Genomic DNA, 13,142 nt, shown 5'->3' with positions numbered 1-13,142 from the left:
AAATTTTCAACCCCTTGTCTATTCAAATCTTGCTTCAAATACCTGGTTTTTACTTTGTTTTGTTATCCATACAACATTATTCTAGGGTGAAATCGTTATTGTTTAGAATTTAATCTTTATTGCTTCTTAGTCCAACTCCATCATGTCTAGTTTTGTGTATAGAACTTTGATAACCTTTATTTCAATAGTTATTTGGTCCTAACAACAAAGTTCCTTTCTCGTATTCATTTGGAACGTCAAAACAATGAAAAACATAAAGTCGAACTTCAAACCTCAAAATTGATAGCTAATAGTACAAGTTGATAACTATGTTATAGTTAAAAAAATGTTGATCTTCTATTATAATTCAATTCACATCAATTATATTAGATTAAAGAACTTATGATTTGAATATCCCTACCTACTATTAGAGAAAATAAAACGCAAAAGACTAAAATTTAAAATGAACTTGCAGCCACAGGGACACTTCAACCAATTCTCCGGTCTTCACCATTACTATGTCAAATCAAACCTTTCAGTCGAGAGTCTTAGGATTGCCGCAGGCCAATCCTCCTAGAAAAAGGAAAGAGCAAGAACGATAAAGTGGAAATCTCTTTGTTTTTCTCTTCTCTAGATTCACAGAACGACCCGCTAGCAAGAATTAAAACAGAAGCTTTCTCGAAAAAAAGTAAGAAGCAGCCAGATTCAAATTAAACAAACACAATGAATGATTTAGAACTATCAGAGTTTTGATTCAATAACAGAAAAGATGAAATCATCTTTTCCAAATTCTTTTCTGCAGCCTCAAACTGGCCTAATTAACATATCTACTTCACTGATTTAGCTTACAAACCAAGAGGAAAGAGTTGCAAAAGATGGATCACCTCAAGGCTCAAACCTTAATATTTGGCTAGCTCTCATGCCGTGACTGAAGGCTGAGGTCCAGAATCAATGGCTTCCTGATCTAAAGGTGGCTCATCTGCTGCTGATGCTGATGGTGGTGGTTGTAATTCTTCTTCATTGTTGAGGGCTTCAGCTGAGTGGTGGGGTGAAGATGGTTGTTGCTCTGCACCATGTTCAGAGTTCTCTGGATGAAAATTGATTGGGAACTTTGTGACTCTGGGCTTGTCAGCTAAAATGTTTCTTTGGACCCTGTCAATCAGAACTTTTGGAGGAGGTTCTTCACGAAGCTGTTCATCATCATAATCGTTGTTCACATAATATCCTACTCTTACAAATTCTTGGCCCATGTATGAACATGTTAATAAAAGTACTGTGACCCCGGTGATGTCTTCCTCCCGGATTTTTGAGGGATCTGGAGGGTCTGCCTGCAAAATATCCGACCACAAGAAATGTACCATGAGAGATCACTCAGATTCCAGTTTGTGCAATGATTAGACTCGAGACAGAAATTTCTACAGGTATTCAAGAGGAATCGATGTTGGGGAAGGGCTATATCTCTTCTCCATACATGGTAGAAAATGTTGCTAACGATAAGTTATCACTGAAGTTCTTTGATAATCATTTGGTTTTCAAGATTCTTCTTTTATCTTAAATTTCAAATCTTAGCTTGAATTTTGAAAACACCTCTTCACGGGAGAACAAAATGAAGAAACTAATGGTGAGAGTATATCTATAAGTATAATTGTTAAAACTAAAAATCAAAAGCTAAATAGTTATAATTGGCCTAAATTAACTTCAAAGTTTATTGGATTCTGGATTTCAATATTAACTTGAATTCAAACTCAATTCTTCTTTAACCATGCTAGATTATCACTAAAGTCAAAACGTCTAGCTTATAAGATAACATTTTGGTCGACAATGAAAGGTAATTTTGGCTTTACAGATAAAGTTAAGATAGATTCAGCATATATTACCTGAAGAACAAAACGATAATTGCCAACATTAACGGGTCCAACGAGAACACTCTCCAAAAGTTGGTCATAAGTTTCATCCTCGGCCGATCCGACATAGGTGAGTTTCCATTCCAGATCTGTAGAATAATCATAGAGATAACATGTCACTAAAGTTTATTTTATAACATAATACCTATTATAGTAAAAAACCAAAATAGAATATATCGATCATGGTCCCAATAGCTTGAGAAATTCACAAAATACGCCAACTTAAATACTGACGAGGGAGAAAATGACAACGTAGAAATCGTATTAAACTACCCATAAAGCCAAAAGCTCATGCAAGAGATTAAGTATAAGTTAATAAATTTAGCTAAGGGGCTATTGATCTTAATACTCTTTACACGGTAAAAAATTAGAGGCTTGGCAGTGACTAGTAAAAGTAACCCAAAGAAAAGTTTGAGCACATAGATTTTTGTCTGTCAGGGAAACCCCCAAGAAAAATCCAGTGACCACGATTAACACACTAAGAAATAGACCTTAGAATGATAAACGATTGATGTTTTTCTAAAGTTGGTGTTGACGTAATCATGTCTAAGATTCATCGTTCCCAATCAAACCCCCCACAAGAAAAACAAAAAGAATCCAAAGACGAGGAGCAAGAACCTTTGAAATAAGTATCAAGCGTTGAACGGACAGATTCTTTTAGACAAGGTGAGCTATACAATACATACACACACAAACAAAAAAACAAGCTTTCAAGATCTCAAAAAAGTTCCTCAGAAAGATCAAAGTATCAAGGCCCAACAATCAAAATCAAGATTTAAGCATGAAAAGGCACATCATTAGAATACAGACGTGAGGTTACAAGATTTGAACTGAATTTAAAAATCTGTGTAGTATAAAAGATATCAGGGGGAACAAAGTTTCCTTCCATAAAACGAAATTAAAGTAACGACTTTATGTATGATGTGAATCAATAACCTTAACCATACACAAATATCCAGTTTGCAAGTCAAGTAACATATGCAAGTCTAGGGTTTTCCTAAATTGGCAACTGCCGATCTTCATTTCCAACTTGATCAAGGAATAGGAAGCAACCCCTCGAATGGTTTTCCATTTCCTATGAAATCTAGTGAATCGAACTAAAACCCAAGCCAAAATCAACTGTTTATACCATCATTTAAAAACTCATACTGCAGATACCGATGACGCAATACGATCCAACAAAATAAAACTGCAAAATTACCGTCTTTAAGCGGAGTCAAACACTCGTATGAGATTTCGAACTGAAATGGATTCAGAAAGGCAGCAGGGTTATCCAAAACCGTGACGTTTGTAATGTTGACGGCACTCATCGCCAGGAACAGGAACGGAGCGCTGTAATTGCTTCGACAAATTGATTGATCTTAGCCTTGAATAAAAGATCACTCATCGACAAGCGGAGAAAACCTGACCGGAATAACGATCGCCGATTACCAGCACTGATGAAGTTGAATATAGATCCAAAATAGAAAGACGAAGATCGGAGTTCGTCGATTATATATCGCCGCCGCTGAAAATTTTGGAGGGAAATGAAGTGCCCAATTTGGCGGGAGATTTAGAAATTTATTCTTGCAAAATTATATTAAAAAAAAAATACTTCTTCTTTAAATATTATATTAAATTTATTTCCCCTTCAATTTAAGTTCGATGAAATTATGTGAAATAAATCATCCAAAAACTTAAACTTATGGATAATATATATAAAATATAAATATATATTATTGTAAATATACCTTTCATTTTATATAAAGAATTGGAACAAAAGCGATTAATATTTCGTTTCAAAACTAACTTTATACTTTGAATTTGAATATATATATATATATATATATATATATATATATATATATATATGTATGTATGTTATGGTGCAACTTGTTCCATGTTATGCTAAAGCCTTATGTTTGACAAAGTCATGTGGTTTGATATTCACACATTTTTTCATAGATATTTCAATAATAGAAAACTAAAACCAAAGGCCTTGTATGAGATAATTCATCTACATTTTATATATTTTTTAAGTAAAGTAGTTGAATTATTAACCAAATTATAAAATAATTGTTTTAAAAAAACAATTTTCTAGTTTTCAAAACTTGGCACTTGGTTTTATAAAACAATGATAGAAAATACACGTAACAATGTAAAAAAAAAAATTAAACTAGAGTTAGAATAAATATTTATAAACTTTCAAAAACTATAAACAAAAATAAAATAATTATCAAATCGGATCAAAATGATTGGGCCTGAGATAAAATATTTTACAAATGTCGCACCTCGTCTAAAACGATCCTACCTAAATCTAAGACGAGATGTGAAGTAGACCCTAAACAAACAATAAAATCTATCGTCAATCTACATGTTTGTCACGCTTTTAAAACACGTTAAAAATTATATCACTCAATAAAAGATTTCAAAATATTAAACCTAAAACATTTCTAACACACATTAAATAAATTTTTTTTTTTTCAAAATCATGGAAATCGCATAAATAAAAATATGAGCATAAATCTGAAAACCATGTATACTGTGATTTTTCATAAAACTTATAATAGTAATTCAAATGAAGACACGTTTGCTTCGACTTCAAAGACACATTCATGGTAAATATTGAATCACTCACACATAAATTGAACTCTACGAAATAGTTTATCTTGAAATGTCGTCCAAACAATTACCACAAAACGAATTTACCATTATAAATATATTGTGATGATGTAGAGAGAAAAACAACGCTTTTGTAGTAAATGAACAAATAATTAAAATTAAGTATACGAATAACACACATTTGTTGAAAATAATACATCAATGGAGTGATATACTCGATAAAAAGGTAACTAATACGCCAAACACAAACACACGTGTGATATTATACTGATATACTTATTAGTGTACTGTTTAGGGTAAATTTTAAAAACTAAAGTAATGAAAAATTAAATATTTACTTCTTTTTTACTACATTTGTAAATGTTCAAAGATTATTGCAAATGCTGTTATTATATATATATATATATTTGCTATTGGTACAACTACCATCGTTTTTATAGAAATTATAAAAAAATAACCGTAAATTATTTTAATATCTCACGACTTCTTTAGTAGAAATTTGTTAAAATAGTTTTTTCTATTTTTGATAGAGTTCGCTTGGATTGGCTTAAGAAAAAAAAATTATAAAAAACTCGTTTTTGTTTAAACTCATTTTTTCGTAAAAAATAGTTTTGAACTCTAATTTTTTTTCCAAAATAACTTATTTTTTAAATTATACAAAATCAAATGTTAACTTTCTCATCTTATATCCAATTACTTATTTAGGGACTTTTTCAATGAAATATCGTCTAGGATGAACACTGTCTCGATTATATTGGTGTTCATCAAAAATAGGAGAAAATGAGAGGGTTATTTAGGTTAAATTATAAATGTGATTTAAATTTAAATATTTATTTCATTTAAATCAATTTCTATAAACAAACGTGAAATTGAAAAGTTAAGTGATTTCTAATTTTTTAATGTGATTTATATTTTCTTTTTCCCTTAACCTAAACTCCTTCGTTGTGTATTATTCTCACTCGAGTCATTTGTCTTCTTCTCCTACCCTCCGCACCCAAGTCCGAAGCAAGAGATAGAAGTTATCGGCATGGAAATATCAAGCCTAGGTTATCTTGGTCTATGTTCCATAAATCAATCCAACAGGAAGAAACATCAGGATTACTAGTAAGCCCTTGTTCATCGAGACTGAGCTTTCCAATTATTTTTAAGTTTGGAAGCATAGAGTACGATGAAATAAGAAAGAAAGCGAATGTTTTTTATTCTTTAAAATCCTATAGAATAGTTAGAGATTCAATTGAGTCTTTGAAGTTCAGGCTCGATTCCATTTTTTCAAGTGAGTTGTATCAGGCTCAATGAATATAAGCGACTCCCACAGGGATTCTTTTTTTAAATAATGTTTTATTGTATAGATCAAATGTGATTTTTATTCTACTATCATTATTTAATTTGTGAACTTTTTGTTCATTTACTATAGTATAGTAGTGTGGGTACAGTCTATAATACATGATATTTTGACGTTTTCTCTCGAAGAATAAAAACTTTTAATTAAACTTGTTGATCTATTTGAAAATTGACTTTCAAACCTATTAATCTTTCTTGGATGATCGTCTTTTAAGTTAGATTATTAGTGTGGATTAGTCTTTAGGTTTTTAATCTGCTTGAGTTTGCTTTACAATTTCAGCGGAATTGTAATCTTCCCATCTTTAGAGCTTCTCAGTAACTTGAAAACTTAAAAGTTTCAATTTTAAGCGAGGAATATTCAATATTCCAAGCTTTTAATTTTTCATAACGTGATAATCTCAAGGTTTATAATTTTTAAGTTTTAAGAACTTCAAAACTCCAATCTTCAAATCTCTAGAGTTTCAACACTTGGTTGTTAATTCTTCCTCCATCCCCATCCCACAAAAGTGAAAGGGCAGCGACCTCAAGTTTTTCATGGGCTTCAACGAATTTGGGCTCAGTTACTCGTTGGGCTTGAGTCTGGTATAAACATCTTATTTGGTCCTATTTTCTACCATAACCTTGATTTGGATTAAGTATGAGAAGTTTTAACTACAAAAACCGATCCAAATTATAATTTTCATGGTTTTGGTTGTGAAGATGTGAAATTTAATTGGTTGAAATTTATCAAAGGGAGCTATTAGATAAAAAGGGATTTTTTATTTTCCTTTTAACAAAATTATAAATAAAATGCACTTTTTATTTAAACACGAAATAATGCTAAAATGTGATTCTTTTCCATTTTAATAAATCATAGATTTTCAACATTTTTTTTCTCTTAAGTGCATACAAACAACAAATCAAATACTCGACATCCCCATGCCCTAGAAAGAAATTCTTAGAATTGGAAAAATGGTAAGAAGAAAACTAATTCGAAAAATCAGGATGTCATGAGAAACACAATATAATAAGAGGCATGCTTAACTACTTTGCTAGTGTCACTCTTTTTCCTATGAAATAAAATGAAAAGCAATAAAATAAATTTCTATCGACTTCTATGTGAAGTTCTCAAACATATCTCAATGAAAAAGGGGAAAGAATTAGATAGAATAAAGCCAACGTTTTTTTCCTTCTAAATTTTGTTTCTTTTGACATTTGGAGATTAGAGACAAAAATGCTACAATTTTCCCTCAAATATAGGGATTTTCATTTTAATAGGATGCTAATAAAAAAAACTTTTATTTAGGTTTAAATCTTATTTTAATTTTATATTTTATTTTATTTTGTTTAGAAAATTTAAAAAGTATAGGTGATAACTATATTGTCAAATAAGATAAATCTTGTTTTACTTTTATCGGTTTTATTTTATTACATCTATTTTAGTCGATGTTCTTCTAAATCTTGTTTTTACCCGTTAGTTTAATTTTATTTTATTACATCTATTTTAGTTGATGTTCAGTTGAGAAACATGAGATTTAAATTTTGAAAAAAAAAGAACAAGATTATTTATTTATTTGATAATTGTGTTGACACGATAAAATTTAGAGAATAAACTAACAAAATATATTTGATTATTTATCGATTTAAATAATACAATAAATCTAAAAAGTTTAATTATTCAAATTCCATTTCTTTCAAAGTTTTAGAACTAAGAGAAACCTTTTTTTGTAAGGGACAAAAATAGAAAACATACTAAGTATTTAAACATTTTATTTAATAGATGGTTTTTCAAAAAATACAATATATTTACCTTTTATAATTTTATTTTTGTATAAAGGTAAAATTTTATTTTTGAGAAATTTCCTATTTAAACAACCTATTTTTTTATATAAAGTTCAATAATTTAAATGTTCATTATATATATGACTACTGGAAATCAAATTTGTGTTGGAGATGTAAATAGATAAAAATTGAATCTTAACAATTTTCCAAAAAGTAAAGCAAAGTAAAAAAAGAAAGAAAAAAAAGGAATATCCAATTTGAAGCAGTGTAGGTGTTGTGCATATAGTGGCGTTCCACCTCATTCATCGAACCCTATGCTGAGCTTCTGAAGCCCTAACGAGCAATGGCTTCACGCAGACTCTTATCTTCCCTTCTCCGATCGTCGGCACGGCGGTCTTCTTCCAGATCTCCCATCTCTTCCCCCAACCCCAGGATTCCATTATCCCACACTTCTCGCGCTTCCCCTTATGGCTACCTCCTCAACCGTGTGGCTCAATACGCCACCTCCGCCGCCGCCGCCGCTCCACCTCCTTCCTCCCCACCATCTGCCAAGTCGGACGCAGGACCGAGCGGAAAGATCACTGATGAGTTCACTGGAGCCGGCTCGATCGGCCAGGTTTGTCAGGTGATTGGTGCCGTCGTCGATGTCAGATTCGATGAAGGGTTGCCTCCAATTCTTACGGCGCTTGAGGTGCTTGATCACTCGATCCGTTTGGTGCTGGAGGTGGCGCAGCATTTGGGAGAGAATATGGTTAGGACTATTGCTATGGATGGGACGGAAGGGCTTGTTCGAGGGCGGAGAGTGCTTAATACTGGTTCTCCTATCACTGTAAGATTTGATTCTGATTGTTGTAATGGTATTGATTTGATGGGACTTGGGTTGATTTTGTCTATTTTTGATTTCACTATCTTTCTATTTTGTCTGGATTGGTTGAAATTGAAGTTGTGTTTACATGGGATGTTCGACTGGAATGACTAATAATTTGTAGATCCTCGCGCTCCCCATACGATATGATCTTCCATGTTTTCTTACTGTCTTTTTTTTTATCTCGATATGTTTTTGGAACGGACATGGTATGCTAATGGGTTTAATTGGTTTGCATCTTTACATGAGTAAAATAATGTTCTTACGACAATTAGTGGGTTCCAATTTAATCTTTTTGTCATTGCAGGTTCCAGTCGGTAGAGCTACTCTTGGACGTATTATTAATGTCATCGGAGAGCCTATTGACGAGAAAGGCGACCTTAGTAAGAATCTAGTATATCCCATCTTGTCAACGTTTTTGATATAACGTGATCTAGAATCTGAAGCTGTTATCTTTTTGAACAGAGACCGACCACTATTTGCCTATTCACAGAGAAGCTCCAGCCTTTGTTGAGCAAGCAACTGAGCAGCAAATTCTCGTAACTGGTATTAAGGTAAGTTTCCTGGATGGAGTATACTTTTGTTATCTTTTCTTGTTCCATTTAATCTCAGAACTAGATTAGTTGGTGGAATTGAGTTTTGATTTACTGAGTGCTCCCTTGTTCCGCAGGTTGTTGACCTTCTTGCTCCATATCAAAGAGGAGGAAAGATTGGGCTTTTTGGTGGTGCTGGTGTGGGGAAAACTGTGCTTATCATGGAACTTATCAACAATGTTGCGAAAGCTCATGGTTTGTTGTTTTATAACAGTGCATGTGCAGGCATTTGTTGATGTGTCCTTGGCGTTGTATCTAATGCCACACTCTCTATTTTAACAGGTGGTTTCTCTGTTTTTGCTGGCGTCGGGGAACGCACTCGAGAGGGTAATGATTTATACAGAGAAATGATTGAGAGTGGTGTCATTAAGCTTGGTGATAAACAGGTAATAAGGGACGCTCCACTACATTTCTTTTGTTGGTTGCTTCTTATTACCCATGAATTATACATTCTTTTACACCTAAATTACATTAAGCTTGGTGATAAACGAGTAATAGGGGACATTCCACTACAGTTCTTTCATCTGTTTCATCTGTTTCATCTTAAGACTCATGATTTATAATTTCTTTCACGTAAATTATTATTTTGGTTGAAACTATATTGGCAGTTGATACATTTCTCTGTTTAACTAGGCTGAAAGCAAATGTGCTCTTGTGTATGGTCAAATGAATGAGCCCCCAGGTGCTCGTGCTCGTGTTGGTCTTACTGGACTAACCGTAGCCGAACACTTCCGTGATGCTGAAGGACAGGATGTGCTTCTCTTCATTGACAACATTTTCCGCTTTACCCAGGTAAATATGCCAAAACAAGTTGTCTACCTGAAAATGTCTATTAATTACATTTGACTGATTCTTAGATCGATAACACACTCATCCATCTCACTTTTACTGTCTTGCAGGCTAACTCAGAGGTGTCTGCACTGCTTGGACGTATTCCATCTGCTGTTGGTTACCAACCAACCTTGGCTACTGATCTGGGAGGCCTTCAAGAACGTATTACCACCACTAAGAAAGGATCTATTACTTCTGTGCAAGCTATCTATGTCCCTGCTGATGATTTGACTGATCCTGCCCCTGCTACCACCTTTGCTCACTTGGATGCCACAACTGTGTTGTCGCGTCAGGTAGACAATTTAAAGACTATTTATATATGATAAATAAAGTTTTGTCAATTTTCGCAGCTGATTATCCAGTGATATTACTATTATTGTTCCTTGTATAGATTTCAGAGCTTGGTATTTATCCCGCTGTGGATCCTCTCGATTCTACATCTCGTATGCTCTCTCCTCATATTTTGGGAGAGGAACACTACAATACTGCTCGTGGAGTACAGAAGGTTCTTCAGAATTACAAGAATTTGCAAGATATTATTGCCATTCTTGGAATGGATGAGCTCAGTGAAGATGATAAGTTAACTGTTGCACGTGCTCGTAAAATCCAACGATTCCTGAGCCAGCCTTTCCATGTTGCTGAAGTATTTACTGGGGCACCTGGCAAATACGTGGAACTGAAAGAAAGTATCACCAGTTTCCAGGTACTTTCCTGTTCCATTGCATCCTTGCTCATATCTGATTTCTCAATGTCCTTGTTTGACTTGTAAATTCTTGGGTCATTGATTTCTGGCTACTTAGTGTGAAGTTTTCTATCCTTACTTTTTTTCCTATTTTCCTTGGAGTTCAGTGGCTTAGTTCTTTTCTAAAGAGTAGAAAATGGAGGCTTATTTTGGTAAACATTTGGTTTTTGGTTCGAAAATTAAGGCTACGGCACTACTTCCACCTCCAAATTTCTTCTTTTACTGTGTACTTTTTTACCCATTGTTTAAAAAATCAAGCCAAAATCTGAAAACTAAAAAAAGTAACTTCTAAAAATTTGTTTGAAAGTCGACTGATAAGGAGTCAATGAACAAGGCGGCTCGATTCCTTAACAAAGGCAAAAGGCTCGACTAACCCGGTTTTGCGTTTCAAATTTGGCTAAGAATCCAACCATTGTTATTAAGAGAGATGCAAACTATGGTAAGAAATGGAGAGAAAATAGACTTAATTTTCGAAAACAAAAAACAAAAAATGAAATGGACACCGGATGATGGGGCCTTAATCTTTAGGACAATAATTTCTTGATTTTTAAGCTTGTTACTTTCATTTGAATCCACGTCTTGATTCACTCTCTACTTAATTCACGATCTTCTTTAAATAGATTCTGATGTCTCAGTTGTATGCTTATAAAGGAATTTTGAATAGTTCTCCCATATGCGAACTTAATTTTGGATTTAATTGATATCGGGTTTTAGAGAATTTCCCAACTAATACTTATTGTGGATATGCTTTTCTATCATTGGTGGAATAAGAGGATTTAACTTTTGGTTGCTTGTTTGTTTTCTAAATTCTTACATAAATTTAAGAAAGCTACATAAATCAGCCCATTTTTTCTAGGGTATGTATGTTTGTTCCTGTCTTCTTTGTCTGGGATTATTCGAGGATTCTTGTTTTTTGCACCTTTACCTAACCAGTACACAATATCTGTGTGTCCGAATTTGAGGTTATTGCGGATTTTTAGATTTCTTTTTGTGAATGTTATACAAGGGTGTTTCGGATTAAAAAATCCTGAAAAGTGCTCGTCTGAAAATAGTTTCAAATCCCCGATCTAAAATGTTGTACGATGCAAGCAAATTTCATTATTAATGTGTGCTCTTTTCTACCCCCCTTGTTTGACAATAGGGAGTTTTGGATGGAAAGTATGACGACCTTCCCGAACAATCATTCTACATGGTTGGAGGAATCGAAGAGGTCATTGCTAAGGCAGAGAAGATTGCCAGGGAATCTGCTGCTTAATTATCACCATCAAAACATTGACGTTTTCGTATTTCACAGCTCCCCATTTTAATCTTTGTAATTGTGAAGATCAATAATATTTAGGCGATGTTGGCAAATGTTGTTCTGTCAACAAGATTTTCATTTATATAATTTTTTGTCTTTTTGGAGATGTCTTGTACCAAGATCTTCCCTTTGCCATTTTAGTGTGTTGAAGAGAAATGAAACCTCTGGCCTGCCCCTTGTTTTTTGTTGTTTGAATAAGGGGGGAAAATGGACTCAGAACTTTGTACACTTTCTTTTCCCAATCAATTCCAAAACATTGAATGCCAGTTTAGAAGTTATTATGTTTATTATTATCATTCAATGCTCACAACTTTCTTTTGTGTTTGAAAATGTTGCTGAAAAGTGACCATAGGTATTTCCAATTGTTCATTAGAAGTCGTTTTTTGGTTGCTTAAGCTCTGAGGAAATTTAGAGTTGAGACTATGAATGCTTGAAGTTCTAATGAAAATTTCAACCAAAATCCTTTTATTGGAACAAACGTGGAAATGCATCATAGCCTAAGAGTTGGTAGAAAAGTCTTGACCTGTAAACCAAATTTCCTCTCTTTTTGACAATGCCTCTATAGAACACCCAAACCCACTGTTGTCAATTTGCATCTGATTCACAATGAATTGGCATAACGATATTCTTGGAATTTTCATATTTTTCATATTTTCATAAGTTCCATACAAATAATCTTAGATTAGGAGATAGAATGTTGTGATGTCATTTATTAGGTGTAAAGTCTAACATTCGAATTGAGGTGTATTTTGAGTCTCAACCAAACAAATTTTATGATTAGTACAATAAAAGAAAGCTTAAATTTAGATATTATTTTTGTAGACTCTCAATTTTATTTTTAAATGTCTTGTACTAAGTAACTATGCAATCTTAATTGATCAGATTTGGTGTTATACTGATTTATTTTATAATGTCTCAAAACAATATTTTAATTATAAAATAATTTTAAACGATATATGAGTTAACTTTAACCTAATAGAATATTGATTGGGCTATTAAATACAAATGTGGATGAGATGTTTTGTTAGTTGTGTTTTTGACTATTAGCAAATGGACTATAAAACTATTGAAAACAAAAAAGTACATTATCTTTCCAGCTCTATTCATCTCTGTCATCCGTTTTGATCAACCCATCATGGATATAAACTTAATCATCATTTTGTAATTTGGTAAAATCCAAAACACAATCTAACTTATCATAAAAACCTCAATTCCTTCTAATAAC

At 33.0% G+C, this 13,142-nt stretch overlaps 2 protein-coding genes across 2 annotated transcripts; one reads left to right on the top strand and one right to left on the bottom strand.

Moving 5' to 3' along the window:
- Positions 1–689: 689 nt before the first annotated feature.
- Positions 690–3,436, bottom strand: LOC103504582 (probable histone chaperone ASF1A). The gene is made up of 3 exons (XM_008468941.3): positions 3,085–3,436; positions 1,857–1,972; positions 690–1,307 (listed from the first exon to the last, which is right to left on the bottom strand). The coding sequence occupies exons 1-3, from the start codon at positions 3,191–3,193 to the stop codon at positions 897–899; spliced, it is 636 nt and encodes a 211-aa protein (XP_008467163.1). The 5' UTR covers positions 3,194–3,436; the 3' UTR covers positions 690–896.
- A 4,306-nt stretch (positions 3,437–7,742) lies between these two features.
- Positions 7,743–12,195, top strand: LOC103504581 (ATP synthase subunit beta, mitochondrial-like). The gene is made up of 9 exons (XM_008468939.3): positions 7,743–8,415; positions 8,759–8,834; positions 8,917–9,005; positions 9,122–9,239; positions 9,327–9,430; positions 9,678–9,836; positions 9,944–10,168; positions 10,267–10,578; positions 11,759–12,195. Exons 1-9 carry the CDS (start codon positions 7,930–7,932, stop codon positions 11,870–11,872), a joined length of 1,683 nt encoding a protein of 560 aa, XP_008467161.3. The 5' UTR covers positions 7,743–7,929; the 3' UTR covers positions 11,873–12,195.
- Positions 12,196–13,142: the final 947 nt, after the last annotated feature.

Source organism: Cucumis melo, chromosome 9 (genome assembly GCF_025177605.1).
Source record: "Cucumis melo cultivar AY chromosome 9, USDA_Cmelo_AY_1.0, whole genome shotgun sequence".
Classification (NCBI taxonomy): domain Eukaryota; kingdom Viridiplantae; phylum Streptophyta; class Magnoliopsida; order Cucurbitales; family Cucurbitaceae; genus Cucumis; species Cucumis melo.
This window is presented reverse-complemented; position numbering and strand designations above follow the sequence as displayed.